Source organism: Phacochoerus africanus, chromosome 6 (assembly GCF_016906955.1).
Source record: "Phacochoerus africanus isolate WHEZ1 chromosome 6, ROS_Pafr_v1, whole genome shotgun sequence".
NCBI classification, from domain to species: Eukaryota; Metazoa; Chordata; class Mammalia; order Artiodactyla; family Suidae; genus Phacochoerus; species Phacochoerus africanus.
Genome location: NC_062549.1, coordinates 45,466,207 through 45,481,636, shown reverse-complemented (window position 1 = coordinate 45,481,636; position 15,430 = coordinate 45,466,207). Strand labels below are relative to the sequence as shown.

At 35.8% G+C, this 15,430-nt stretch overlaps 1 protein-coding gene across 2 annotated transcripts in view; it reads left to right on the top strand.

The window, feature by feature from the left end:
- Positions 1–7,451, top strand: part of LRRC69 (leucine rich repeat containing 69) — a 90,565-nt gene extending 83,114 nt beyond the window's left edge. For both annotated transcript variants that reach the window (XM_047783626.1, XM_047783625.1), the window contains one exon: positions 7,341–7,451. In XM_047783626.1, coding sequence (XP_047639582.1) covers positions 7,341–7,451 — 111 coding nt within the window. The remainder of the gene's footprint in view (positions 1–7,340) is intronic.
- The last annotated feature ends 7,979 nt before the right edge of the window (positions 7,452–15,430 follow it).

The window sequence follows — 15,430 nt, the reverse complement described above, 5'->3', positions numbered from 1 at the left end:
GGGATACTAGTCAAATTCATTTCTGCTGTGCCATAAAGGGAACTCCCTGTTTGCAGATTTTTTGATGATGGACATTTTGAATGGTGTGAAGTAGTACCACATTTTAGTTTTGATTTATATTTCTCTAATAATTAGCAATATTTAACATCTTTTCATGTGTTTTTTGGCCATTTATATATCTTTGGAGAAATGTTTATTTAGAGCTGTCCATTTTTTGATTGTTTTTTTGATATTGGGCTATGTGAGTTATTTGTATATTTTGGAGATTAATCCCTTGTCAGTCACTTCATTTGCAAATATTTTCTTCCATTCTGTGTTGTTTTTTCATTTTGTTTATGGTTTACTTTGCTGTGAAAAAAAACCTGTAAGTTTAATTAGGTCCATTTGTTTATTTTTGTTTTATTTTTGTTACTCTAGGAGGTAGATCAGAAAAGATATTGCAGTTTATGTCAGAGTGCTCTGCCTATGTTTTCCCCTAACATTTTATAGTATCCAGTCTTATATTTAGGTGTTAATCTATTTTGAGTTTATTTTTGTGTATAGTATTAGAGAGTGTTCTAATTTCATTCTTTTACATGTAAATGTCCAGTTTTCCTAGCACCACTTATTGAAGAGATAATTGTATTTTCTCCATTGTATAGTCTTACTTCCATTGTCATAGATTAATTGATGATAAGTGTGTGGGCTTATTTCTGGGATTTCTATGCTGGTCCATTAATTTATATTTCTGTTTTTGTGCCAGTGCCATACTGTTTTGATTACTGTATCTTTGTAGTATAGTCTAGGAGTTAGGGAGCCTGATTCCTTCAGGTCCATTTTTCTTTCTCAGGATTGCTTTGGCTATTTGGGATCTTTCATGTTTACATACAAATTTAACAAAATTTTGTTCTAGTTCTGTGAAAAATTCCACTGGTACTTTGATAGGGATTGCACTGAATTTGGAGATTGCCTTGGGCAGTATAGTTATTTTGACACTACTGAGTCTTCCAATAAAGGAACATGGTATATCTTTCTGTTTGTGTCATTTTCAATTTCTTTCAACATTATCATATAGTTTTCAGAGTACAGGTCTTCTGCCACATTCAGCAGGTTTATTTGTTAGTATTGTCTTTCTGATGCAATAGTTAATGGGGTTGTTTCCTTAATTTCTCTTTCTGATTTTTTGTTGTTAGTATAGAAATGTGAGATATTTCTATGTATTAATTTTGTATCTTGCAGCTTTACTGAATTAATTGATTAGCTCTAGTAGTTTTCTGATAGCATCTTTAGGATTTCTATCAGTAGTATTATGTCATATGCTAACAGCAACACTTTTACTTCCTTTCCAATTTTGATTCCTTTTAATTCTTTTTCCTTTCTGATTTCCATGGCTAGAACATCCAAAATTATGCTAAAAAAAGTGGTGAAAGTGGACATAGTTGTCTTGTTCCTGATCTTAGTGTAAATTCGTTAAGCTTTTTAACCTTTAGGAATGATGTTAGCCATGGGATTATCATATATGGTGTTTTTTTGTGTTGAGGTAGATTTCCTCTATGCCCACATTCTGAAGGATTTTTTTCATAAATGGGCATTGGATTTTGTCAAAAGCCTTTTATTCATATATTGAGATGATCATGTGATTTTTGTTTTTCAATTTTTCAAATGTGGTGTATCATAATGACTGATTTTCAGATATTGAAAAATACTTGTATCCCTAGGATAAATCCCACTTTATTACAGTGTATGATCCTTTTAATGTATTGTTGGATTTGGTTTGCTAGTGTTTTGTCCAGGGTTTTTGCGTCTATATTTATCAGTAATATTGACCTATAATTTTCTTCTTTTTGTGGCATCATTTCATGGTTTTGATATTAGGGTGATGATGGCCTCACAGAATGAGTTTTAGAGATTTCCCTCCTTTGCAATTTTTTTGAATAGTTGTATAAGGATAGGTGATAACTCTTTCCTAAATGTTTTATAGAATTCACTTGTGAAGCCTTCTGATCTTGGGCTTTTGTTTGTGACACAGTGGAAGCGAAATTTTTAAATTACAGTTTCAGTTTCAGTACTCATGATTGGTCCATTCATATTTTCTATTTCTTTCTGATTCAGTCTTGGTAGATTGTACATTTCTAAGAATTTGTCCATTTCTTCTAGGTTGTCCATTTTATTGGCATATAGTTGCTTATAGTATTTATTCATGATGCTTTTATTTCTGTGATGTCCATTGTAAATTCTTTTTCATTTCTGATTTTATTGATTTGAGCCATCTTCCTTTTTTCTTGATGAGTCTGACTAAGGGTTTATCAATTTTGTTGATATTTTCAAAATACCAGCTTTTAATTTCATTGATCTTTTCTATGTTTTCTTTGTCTCTATTTCATTTGTTTCTGCTCTAATTTTTATGATTTTTTTCCTTCTTCTAGCTTTCAATTTTGTTTGTTCTTTTTTCTTCAGTTGTTTTAGGTGTAAAGTTAGGTTGTTTGTTTGAGATTTGTCTTGTTTCATTAGGTAAGCTTGTATTGCTATAAACTTTCCCCTTAGAACTGCTTTTGCTGCATTCCACAGGTTTTTTATCATTGTGTATTCATCTTCATTTGTCTCTAGGTACTGTTTGATTTCCTCTTTGATTTCTTCAGTGATCCATTGGTTACTTAGTATCATATTGTTTAATCACCACGTTTGTCCTTTTTGCAGTTTTTTATTCTTGTAGTTGATTCCTAGTCTTATTGTACTGTGGTCAGAAAAGAGCTCAGTATGATTTCAATTTTCTTAGATTTACCAAGGTTTGGTTTGTGGCCCAGAATGTGATCCATCCTGGAGAATGTTCCATTTGAGCTAGAGAAGAATGTTCTATAAAATATCAATTAAGTCCATCTGGTATAATATGTCTTTTTTTTTTTTTTTTGGTCTTTTTGCCTTTTCTAGGACTGCTCTCACGGCACATGGAGGTTCCCAGGCTAGGGGTCGAGTCGGAGCTGTGGTTGCCAGCCTACACCAGAGCCACAGCAACATGGGATCCAAGCCACGTCTGCGACCTACACCCCAGCTCACAGCAACGCCAAATCCTTAACCCACTGAGCAAGGCCAGGGATCGAACCCGCAACCTGAATTCCTAGTCAGATTTGTTAACCACTGAGCCATGACGGGAACTCCTAATGTGTCATTTTGATTACTGTGTTTCATTTTCTGTCCGGATGTGGGGTGTTAAAGTCCCCCACTATTATTGTGTGATTTTCAGTTTCGCATTTATGGCTGTTAGTAGTTGCCTTATATGTTGGTGTACTCTTATATTAGCTGCATATATATTTACAATTGTTGTATCTTCTTCTTAAACTGACCTTTGATCTTTATGTAAAGTTCTTCTTTGTCTCTTGTAACTATCTTTATTTTAAAGTCTATTTTGTCTGATATTAGTATTGCTACTCCAGTTTTATTTTGATTTCCATTTGCTTGGAATATCTTTTTCCATCCTTTCACTTTCAGTCTGTATGTCCCTAGGTCTGAAGTGGATCTCTTGTAGATAACATATATATGGGTCTTGTTTTTGTATCAATTCAGCCAGTCTATGTTTTTTTTGGTTGGAGTTTTTAATCCATTTACATTTAAAGTACTTATTTATATGGGAGTTCCCATCATGACAACAGTAGAAGTGAATCCAACTAGGAACCATGAGGTTGCAGGTTCAATCCCTGGCCTCACTCAGTGGGTTAAGGATCTGGTGTTGCTGTGAGCTGCAGTGTAGGTCACAGATGTGGCTCAGATCTGGCATTGCTGTGGCTGTGGCATAGGCTGGCAGCTGTAGTTCCAATTAGACCCCTAGCCCAGGAACCTACATACACCACGAGTGCAGCCCTAAAAACCAGAAAAAAAATGAATGGTCTTATTGTCACTTTGTTAATTGTTTTGGATTTGTTTTTTGTTGGTTATTTTTATTCCCATCCTCCTTTGGTCTTTTTTCCTGTGATTTGGTCATTACCTTTACTGTTGTGTTTGGATTGCTTTTTCTTATTTGTGTGTGTATCTAGGGTAGATTTTTGATTTATGGTTACTATGATATTTTGATATAGGAGTCTATATATACACACACGCACACAAGTTTGTTTTAAGTTGCTGGTCTCTTAATTTCAAAGGCATTTATGCATTCTGCATTTGTACTCTCCTTGTGATTGCGAGTTTTGACATATTTGTGTGTGGATGATTTCCTGCTTTTATTATATGTATTCCTTTACCAATGAGGCTTCCCATTTATTAATTTTCTTGTTTCCAGTTGTAGTCTTTTTTTCTTTTTTTCTTTTCGCCTAGAGAAGTCCTTTTAGTATTTGTTGAAAAGCTGGTAGGCTCTTAGCTTTTGCTTGTCTGTAAAGGTTTTGATTTCTCCATCAAACCTAAATGAGAGTCTTGCTGGGTAGAGTTGTCTTAGTTGTAGGTTTTTCTCTTTCATCACTCTATGTATATCATGCCACTCCCTTCTGGTCTATAAAGTTTCAGCTGAAAAATTAGCTGATAACATTGTGGGATTTCTCTTGTATGTCATTACTTTTCCCTTCTTTAAATATTTTCTCTTTGTCTTTAATTTTGGTCAGTATGATTAATACTTGGGGTGTTCCTCCTTTAATTTATTCTATATGTGACTTAGTTTCCTTAACTTCAGTGATTTCTTTCCAATGTTAAGCAATTTTTCAGTTATTATCTCTCCAAATATGGTGGGAGTCCTTCAAGAGTAGGGTCTCTATTTCCTCCGGTCCTTTGGAGCTCCTGTGCTCAAGTCCTACTGACTTTAAACTCTCTAGGGGCTCCTCCTTCCAGGCTGGGGAACCTGACATGGAGTTTGGAACTCTCTCTGTGGGAAAGCATCTGCAGAGTAGTTACTTTCCAGTTCATGGGTTGCCCATCCAGTGGGTATGGGATTGTTTATACCATGAGAGTGCCCCTCCTACCATCTCATTGTGGCTTCTTCTTTGTCACTGGGTGTAGGTTATCTTTTTTTGGTAACTTCTTATCTATTTTGTTTATAATTATTCAGCAGTTAGTTGTGGTTTTGGTGTTTTTGTGAGAGAAGTTGGGCTTGAGCCTTTCTCCTCTGCCATCTTTTCTGGAATATCACCTGCCCTAGTTTCTCAAAGAGAAGCTGAATGAAGTGTATGTAGCATTTTTTTTGCAATAGCCCTTTAATTCTAGAATGAGATGTGTCACAGTAATATAAAGGAGGTTTATCTGCTATGTGTATGGAAAGGGAGAAGGCCACATTTAGATTTTGGCTTTTGTCACTAGTTCTTGAAGGGCAATTTAAACATTAAGCCATTATAATCCGGAATCAATATGTTCTCATACAGAGTAGATTTAAAATATTACTTTGTGTCTATCATTGGACAGTTACTTATGAATTCTTTTTTATCATCGAACTAATATATTTATTGTTAATATTCCATGATTCAATATTTTATAGTCTATTTATTGTTTATACTGTATTGTTTCCCTAATACAAAATGCACATTCCTGTTCTCATAGTTCACCTTTCCTGAATATCTTTTCATGTTTTCTCCAGGTAGCCACACGCTAGTCATCCTTCAAAACCTAGTTTACCATTTTTTTATATCATGAAGTTTTGCTTAATATACAGCCTGTACTGGAGTCTCCTTTCTCTGCACTTGTATAGAACCTGTCATTGGGTTGAGCCTTAATATTGTATGTGTGTGTGTGTGTGTGTGTGTGTGTGTGTATTTATGTCTTATATTTCCAGCTAGATGCTGGAAGATTCTTAGAGGCAGGAATTGTTATATATCTTTGCATCCTTGTTACTTTGCCTAATGTGGTGCAGGTTTTAGCTTGCTTGTAATATGTCAGGATTCTTGTTTGCAAGTTAAAGAAACACAACTCACACACTAATTCAAATAATGTAGAAGATCCAAGGATGGAGCTGGATAAATATTTAGTCATGTTGGATAAGGCAACCAAATTTATCATCAAGAATTTGTCTTTCAGCTTTTCTTTGTCTTGGCTTTGCTCTCAGGAGAGAATTCCCTAAATTGTGTCTTCTAGTAGTAGAGGGAGAGCTTTCTTCTCTCAGTAGATCCAGGGAAAGTTTTGGGGCTGATGATTGTTGGTTTTATTGGACTGTCTTGTGCTGGGCTTTAGTTATATGGTTTTGTCTTGAGCAGGGAAGTGAGTTAGTTGCCTGCTCTCTTTCATAATATTTGCATTGAAATTGGAGAACGAGTGTTCCTTAAAGGAAAAGGTGGGCTTTTGTGCCAGCAGAAGGGAAATGGATGTTGACAGGCAAAATCAAGATGCCCATTGGGAAAATCAGTAAATGTTTGCTGACTGATCAAGCAAACTTCCTTCTAGGAGGAAAGTCAGGTTTGTAGAGGTTATTATCCAGGCACTTCATAGTCACTGTTGAAGGTAGATGTGAAGGTGATATGACATTTGACTTTGGCTCCCCATTGATTAACCACCAAGGTTGAAAGGTTTTTACTCTCTAAAGGATGGATTAATAAATGTGCTTAGGTGCTTGAACCTTTAAATGGGCCCTCAGAGTGCTTTTGTGGATGAATAAACAGAACAGTAATGAAATTTCTCACTGTGGATTGTGATGGTGATAGCCCAGTGGGTTAATGATAAAACTAGTAACATTATCAACCAATTAAACTGCTAGTTGTGTGACTGTTTTGTAGTCTCTCATTGCGGCTGCGTTGACTTTAGAAGTTGTTTATAAAGCATACAAATGCTCACCTTGGATGTTGCCATTATTTCAAATATGGTCCGGACGTGTACACTAAGTTGCCTAACAGGGTTTTTGACTGTCTTTTTTTGTACATGGAGAAGTAAGATCAGAGATATTTTAAGTACAAAGACTTAAGTCATGTTTCAAGTAACTCGACTGAAACCCCGTCAATGTAGATCTTAATGAACATTGCAGATGATGAACAGAGTTAATAGGAAGATAAACATCCCTGGGAAATGGGTGCTAGACATGTAAAACTGAGATTTTATTGAGGCATTCAGTAAATCTCTGCTGATTGATCAAATTAACATCCCTGTAGGACATATTCAGGTTTGCGTGGATTTTGCATCATTTTTTTTTACCTTTATTCCAAACACTTTACAGCGAGACAATGTAATAATACATTTGGATAAAATTGTATATGGTCTGTTATCATTTGAATTGTTTTTAGTGTTGTGTGTCCTCCTTAGCTAGCTGTTTGTTTATTTGTATATGAGAAAAAAGCAAATTAAGCATAAATAGTTCAGTGTGTTCTTCAGAAATCAATGTTCCGAAATCTCTGAGAAAGCTAATATTTATTCAAAAATATTTATTGAGCACTGACTTAATTTTATTCTTAATCTTTACTTTTTAGAACTGGAAAATAAGCAGAAATCTACGGTTTGTACCTCTTCAAGTATTAATTTGTTCTTACAAATGTTTTAATCAACGTGATCCCAACCTCTTTGGAATTGCTCAAGTGTAGAGCAGGTAAGAAGCTCATTTAGAGCCTCTCATGACTCCCTGTCAGCTCTGCACAGTACTCAGATTATGCCCTGCTTATGATACCCTGCTCTTCTCAGACAATATATTAAGTAAAGGAAGAATTATTTAATTGTAAAGGTCTTAATTTAAACACTGCAGTCTACCTGTTGATTGTTTAGACTCTAGGTGTGCTGTTTCTTCTTGGACTTAAAAACAAAATAAAAAATGGAAAAATAAGATCAGTGTGGCAAATGAGTATTATTTTTACTGTCATTTTATGACTACTACCTTCCTTTTCTAGTATGAAGGACTTTGGTGGGGACAAGTATTTCTTGTATGGATGTTCTGTAAGTGAAAGAGAATCACTTTCTAGTGCTAAGACGTTCAATTGCATTTGTATGATTTCATTTGAGCTCTTATTTTCTAAGAGGCACTAACATCTTTTTCTTTTTTTAAAATTTATATAGGTAACATTAGTTTATAACATTATATAAGTTTCAATGTATACAATATTATATTTCAACTTCTGTATACACTATTGTGTGCTTACCATCAAAAGTTTAGTTTCCTTCCATTAGCATTCAGTTAACCCTCTGTACCCATTTTACCCTCCCCAACCAACTTGCCCTTTGGTAATCACTAATATGATCTCTAATTTGTGTATTTGTTTTTGTTATTTGTTTATTTTGTTTTGTTTTAATTCCACACATTATTAAAATCATAAGGTATTTTTCTTTCTCTGACTTAGTTCACTTGGTGTAATACCCTCAAGGTCCATCCACATTGTAACAAATGGCAAATTTACATCTTTATTTTTTTATGGCTGAGAGGTACCATATATATAGTGCATATAGCATGCATGTGTGTGTGTGTGTAGTGCATGTGGTGTGTCTGTATATATACGTGTGTGTGTATATATATAGTACATATATATAGTGTGTGTGTTACATAGTACATAAAGTGTGCTATACACCACATCTATACACATGTGTATACACATATAGTGTATATACACCACATCTTTATCCATTCATCCACTGGTGGGCACTTAGATTATTCCCATATTTATGCCATTATAAGTAATGCTGCAGTGAATGTAGGGAACATGTATCTTTTCAAATTAGTATTTTTGTATTGTTCAGATAAATACCCACAAGTGGAATAGCTGGGTTATATAATAGTTATATCCTAATTTTTTGAGGATTCTCCATACTGTTTTCCACAGTGTCTGCACCAATTTACGTTCTCGACGATATTCCATGGGGTTTCTTTTTTCTCCACATGCTTGCCAACACTTGTTGTTTCTTGCCTTTTTGATAATATCCATAGTAACAGGAGGGCAGGTGCCATTTCATTGTGGTTTTTATTTGCATTTCCATAATAATTGGCGATGTTGAGCATCTTTTTATGTGCCTGTGTGTCTTCATGTGCCTATGTGTCTTCTTTGGAAAATTTTTTTTATTACTCAATGAATTTATGACATTTATAATTGTACAATGATCATCACAATCCAATTTTATAGGATTTCCATCCCACACCCCCAGAACCCCCCTGAACTGTCTCCTTTGGAAACCATAAGTTTTTCAAAGTCTGTGAGTCAGTATCTGTTCTGCAAAGAAGTTAACTGTGTCCTTTTTTCAGATTCCACATGTCAGTGATAGCATTTGATGTTGGTGACTCATTGTCTGACTGACTTCACTTAGCATGATAATTTCTAGGTCCATCCGTGTTGCTAAAAATGTTGTTATTTCATTCCTTTTAATGGCTGAGTAATATTCCATTGTGTGTATGTACCATATCTTTATCCACTCCTCTGTTGATGGACATTTAGGTTGTTTCCATGTTTCAGCTATTGTAAATAGTGCTGCAGAGAACACTGGAGTACATGTGTCTTTTTGAGTCATGGTTTCCTCTGGATAGATGCCCAGGAGTGGGATTGCTGGATCAAATGGTGCTTCTAGTTTTAGTTTTCTGAGGAATCTCCATACTGTTTTCCACAATGGTTACACCAATTTACAATCCCACCAACAGTGTAACAGGGTTCCTTTTTCTCCACACCCTCTCCAGCACTTATTGTTTGTAGACTTTTGGATGATGGCCATTCTGGCTCGTGTAAGGTGGTACCTCATAGTGGTTTTGATGTGCATTTCTCTAATCATGAGTGATGTTGAACATCTTTTCATATGTTTTTTGGCCATCCATATGTCTTCTTTGGAGAATTGTCTGTTTATATCTTCTGCCCATTTTTTGATGGGGTTGTTTGTTTTTTTGGTATGGAGCTGCAGACGGTGTTTGTAAATTTTGGAGATTAATCCCTTGTCAGTCGATTCATTTGCAAATATTTTCTCCCATTCTGTGGCTTGTCTTTTTGTTTTGTTTAGGGTTTCCTTTGCTGTGCAGAAACTTCTAAGTTTCATTAGGTCCCATTTGTTTATTTTTGTTTTTACTGTCATGACTCTAAGAGGTGGATCTGAGAAGATGTTGCTGTCGTATATGTTGGAGAGTGTTTGGCCTATGTTTTCCTCTAAGAGTTTTATAGTATCTGGTCTTATATTTAGGTCTTTAATCCATTTGAGTTTATTTTTGTGTAGGATGTTAGGAAGTGTTCTCATTTTATTGTTTTACATGTGGCTGTCCAGTTTTCCCAGCACAACTTATTGAACAGGCTGTCTTTTCTCCATTGTATATTCTTGCCTCCTTTGACATAGATTAGTTGACTATAGGTGCGTGGGTTTAATTCTGGGCTTTCTATCCCGTTCCACTGATCTATTTTTCTGTCTTTATGTCAGTGCCATATGGTTTTGATGACTGTTGCTTTGTAGTACATATAGTCTTAAGTCAGGGAACCTGATTGCTCCAGCTCCATTTTTCTTTTCAGGATGTCTTTGGCTATTCTGGGTCTTTAGTGCTTCCAAACACACTTTAAAATATTTTGTTCGAGTTCTGTGAAAAATGTCCTTGGTAATTTGATAGGGATTGCATTGAATCTGTAGATTGCCTTGGGTAGTAGAGTCATTTTGATAATATTGACACTTCCAATCCAAGAGCATCATGGTATGTCTTTCCACCTATTTGTGTCATCTTTGATTTCTTTCATCAGTGTCTTATTGTTTTCAGAGTACAGGTCTTTTGTCTCTTTAGGTAGGTTTACTCCTAGGTATTTTATTTTTTTGGATGTGATGGTAAATGGGATTGCTTCCCTAATTTCTCCTTCTGCTCTTTCATTGTTAGTATATAGAAATGCAGTCAATTTCTGCTTGTTAATTTTGTATCCTGCGACTTTGCCAAAATGATGGATGAGCTCTAACAGTTTCCTGGTAGAATCTTTAGGACTCTCTAGGTATAGCATCATGTCATCTGCAAATAGTGATAGTTTCACTTCTTCCTTTCCAATTTGGATTCCTTTTATTTCTTTTACCTCTCTGATTGCTGTGGCTAGGACTTCCAAAGCTATGTTGAATAGTAGTGGTGAGAGTGGGCATCCTTGTCTTCTTCCTGATCTCAGCAGGAATTCTTTCAGCTTTTCACCATTGAGAATGATGTTCGCTGTGGGTTTGTCATATATGGCCTTTATCATGTTGAGGTAGGTTCCCTCTATGCCCAGAATTGGGTGTTGAATTTTGTCAAAGGCTTTTTCTATGTCTACTGAGGGGATCATATGGTTTTTTTTCTTCAGTTTGTTAATGTGGTATATCACACTGGTTGAATTGCAGATATTGAAGGAGCCTTGCATCCCTGGGATAAATCCCACTTGATCATGATGTACAATCCTTTTAATGTATTGTTGGATGTGGTTTGCTAGTATTTTGTTGAGGATTTTTTGCATCTATGTTCATTAGTGAAATTGGCCTGTACTTTTCTTTTTTTGTGGTATCTTTATCTGGTTTTGGTATCAGGGTGATGGTGGCCTCATAGAATGAGTTTGGGAGTGTCCCTTCCCATGCAATTTTTTGGAGTAGTTTCAGAAGGAGAGGTTTTAGCTCTTCTCTAAATGTTTGATAGAAATCTCCTGTGAAGCCATCTGGTCCTGGACTTTTGGTTGTTGGAAGTTTTTAAATCCCAGTTTCAATTTCAGTTTTTGTGATTAGTCTGTTCATCTTTTCTATTTCATCTTGGTTTAGTCTTGGAAGATTGTACTTTTCTCAGAATTTGTCCATTTATTCTAGGTTTTCCATTTTATTGTTGTAGAGTTGCATATAGTACTGGCTTATGATCCTTTGTATTTCTGTGATGTCCATTGTTACTTCTCCTTTTTCATTTCTAATTTTATTGATTCGAGTCTTCTCTCTTTTTTACTTGATAAATCTGGCTAAGGGTTTATCAATTTTGTTGATCTTTTCAACGAACCAGGTTTTCCTTTCATTGATCTTTTCTGTAGCTTTTTTTTGTTTCTATTTCATTGATTTCTGCTCTGATCTTTATGATTTCTTTCCTTCTACTAACTTTAGGTCTTGTCTGGTTCTTCTCTCTCGAGCTGCTTTAGATGTAAGGTTAGCTTGTTTATTTCAGCTTTTTCTTGTTTCCTGAGATGGGTTTGTAATGCTATAAACTTTCTTCTTAGAATAGCTTTTGCTGCATCCTATAGGTTTTGGAGTGTCATATCTTTGCTGTCATTTGCTTCTAGGTATTTTTTAATTTCCTCTTTGATTTCTTCAGTGATCCATTGGTTGTTTAGTAGCATGTTGTTTAGTCTCCATGTGTTGTGTTTTTTGCAGTTTTTTTCTTGTTGTTGTTGATTTCCAGTTGTATAGCATTGTGGTCAGAAAAGATGCTTCATATGATTTCAATTTTCTTAAAGTTACCAAGGTTTGATTTGTAGCCAAGGATATGATCAATCTTAGTGAATGTTCCCTTGTGCACTTGAGAAGAATGTGTATTCTGTGCTTTTGGATGGAATGTCTTATAAATATCTATTAAGTCCATTGGGTCTAATGCTTCATTCATGGCCTGTGTTTCCTTATTGATTTTCTGTCTGGTTGATCTGTCCGTTTCTGTAAGTGGGGTTATTGTGTTATTGTTGATTTCTCCTTTTAAGGTTGTTAGAAGTTGCCTTATATATTGTGGTGAACCTATGTTGGCTGCATAGATATTTAAATTTGTTATATCTTCTTCTTGGATTGATCCTTTGATCATTAGGGAGTGACCTTCCTTGTCTCTTAAAATATTCATTTTAAAGTCTATTTTGTCTGTTATGAGTATTGCTACTCCTGCTTTCTTTTGATTCCCGTTTGCATGGAATATTTTCTTCCATTCTCTCACTTTCAATTTGTATGTGTCCCTAGAAGTGAAGTGGGTCTCTTGAAGACAGCATGTATGTGGGTCTTGTTTTTGTATCCATTCAGCCAGTCTATGTCTTTTGGCTGGGGCGTTTAGTCCATTAACATTTAAGGTAATTATTCATATGTGTGTTCTTCTTGCCATTTTATTAATTGCTTTGGATTTGTTTTTGTTGCTCTTTTTTCTTCCCTTCTTCTCTTGTTCTCTCCTCTTGAGGTTTGATGATTATATTTAGTGTTGTATTTGAGTTGATTTTTCTTATTTGGGTATCAATTGTAGATTTTTGGCTTGCTGTTATTCTGAAATTTTGATATAAGAGTCTATATACATACGAGTTTAAGTTGTTGATCTCTTAATTGCAAGTGCCTCTCCAGTGTCCCGCTTTGTACCCTCCTCTTCTCACAATTTCTGATTTTGATGGCATAATTGTGCATGGATGATTTCATATCTTTACTGTATATATACCTTTACTGGTGAGCCTTGTCATTTGTCGTATTTTTGTTTCCTGCTGCTATCTTTTCATTTCTGCCTAGAGAAGTTCCTTTAGTATCTGTTGTAAAGCTGGTTTAGTGTTGCTGAATTCTCTTAGCTTTTGATTGTCTGTAAAGCTTTGATTTCTCCTTCAAATCTGAATGAGAGCCTTGCTGGGTAAAGGAATCTTGGTTGGAGGTTTTTTCCTTTCATCACATTAAGTATATCATGCCACTGCCTTCTGGCCTGCAGAGGTCCTGCTGAATAATCTTCCCATAACCATATTGGGGTTCCCTTGCATGTTATTTGTTTCTTTCCCCTAGCTGATTTCAATATTTTCTCTTTGTCTTTAATTTTTGTCAATTTGATTAATATGTGTCTCAGGGTGCTCCTCCTTGTGTTTATTTTATATGGTACTCGTTGTGCTTCCTGGATTTGAGTGAGTGGTTCCTTTTCCATGTTAGGGAATTTTTTGTCTATTATCTCTTTTGAATACTTTTCCTGTACCTTTCTCTCTCTCTTCTCCTTCTGGCACCCCTATAATATTGTCCCAGAGTTCTCTGAGACTCTCTTCATTTGTTTTCAATCTTTTTTCTCTTTTCTCTTCTGCATCTTTGACTTCCACAAATCTGTCCTCCACCTCACTTATTCGTTGTTCTGCCTCCTGTATTCTGCTGTTAGCGGCTTCTAATGAATTTTTTATTTCAGTTATTATATTTTGCATCTCTTCTTGCTTAAGCTTTATATCTTGTATTTCCTTGCTCAGTGTTTCCTGTTGATCATCTATCTTTGCCTCCAGTTTATTTCCAGTGTCTTGTAACATCTTCAGCATCAACAGTCTAAAGTCTTTTTATTGGAGGCTGAAAAGCTCATCGCTTAGCTGATTTTCTGGGGTTTTTTCTTTCTCCCTTATCTGAGTCATAGTTCTCTGTCTTTTCATTTTCATAGGTTTTTTTTGTGTGTGTGGTGACCTTTTTATAGATAATAGAGTTATAGCCTTTTTTACTTCTGGTGCCTGCCCCCCTTGTGGCTAAAGCTGGTATGGGGCTTTCTTTAGGCTTCCTGATGGGAAGGACTGATGCCCTCCCTCTGTTAGATGCAGCTGATTCTAATCCCTCTGATGGGTGAGGCTTTATCTCTGGGTGAGATTAGAGGAAGCTGTGTGCCTGGGGGGTCATTAGGCAGCCTGTTTACTGATGGGTGGGGCTGTGATCCCACCTGGATTATTGTTTGGCCTGGGATAGGTTGGCCCAGATTTTTCCAAAATGGCCACCTCCAGAGAAAGGATGCTGCTGAATATTCCCAAGAGCTTTTCTTCTGTTGCCCTTCCCCCACAATAAGCCTCATTCACTTCCATTTTCCCAGGAGGTCCTCCAAGTTCTGCTGTCAGGTCTGACACAGATTCCTGTGGAGACTTTGCTTTGCCCTGGGACCCAGTGCATGTGGAAATCTGCGTGTGCCTTTTAAGAATGGGGTCTCCATTTCCCCCAGTCCCATGGAGCTCCTGTGCACAAGCCCCACTGGCCTTCAATTCCCAATTGTCTGGGGGCTCTTTCTCCCTGTGCCAGATCCTTATGTGTGGGGATTTGATGTGGGGCTCAGAACTCTCACTCCTATAGGGAAGTCTCTGTGATACAATTACTTTCCAGTCTGTGGGGCTTCCCACCTGGGAGGTATGGGGTTGCTTATATTGCCTCATTACCCCTCCTACTTCTTGATGTGGCCTCCTCTTTGTCTTCTGGAGTAGGATATCTTTTTGAAATTTTCCAGTCCATTTGGTTGAAGATTGCTCAACATTTGGTTGTAAATTTTGTTGTTTTTAGGAGAAAAGTTGAGCTCCAGTCCTTATAATCTGCCATCTTAATCCTATCTGTCTGGAAAAATAATTATTCAAATCCTCTGCTTGTTTTTAAATCAGTTTTTTTTGCTATTGCATTTTATAAATTCTCTATATACTTTGGATATTAATAACATTATATATATGATTTGCAAATATCTTCTCCCATTTGGTATATTTTCCTTTGTTGTTCTTTAATATAGTCCCATTTATTTTTGCTTTTATTTCCTTTGCCCAAAAAGACATAGCAAGAAAGATAATGCTAAGGTCAATGTCAAAGCATGTATTGCTTACATTTTTTTCTGGAAATTTTATCATTTCAGATTTTACATTCAAATCTTTAGTGATGATTTTTTTTTGTGTATAATGTAAGATAGTAGTCTATTTTCATTCTT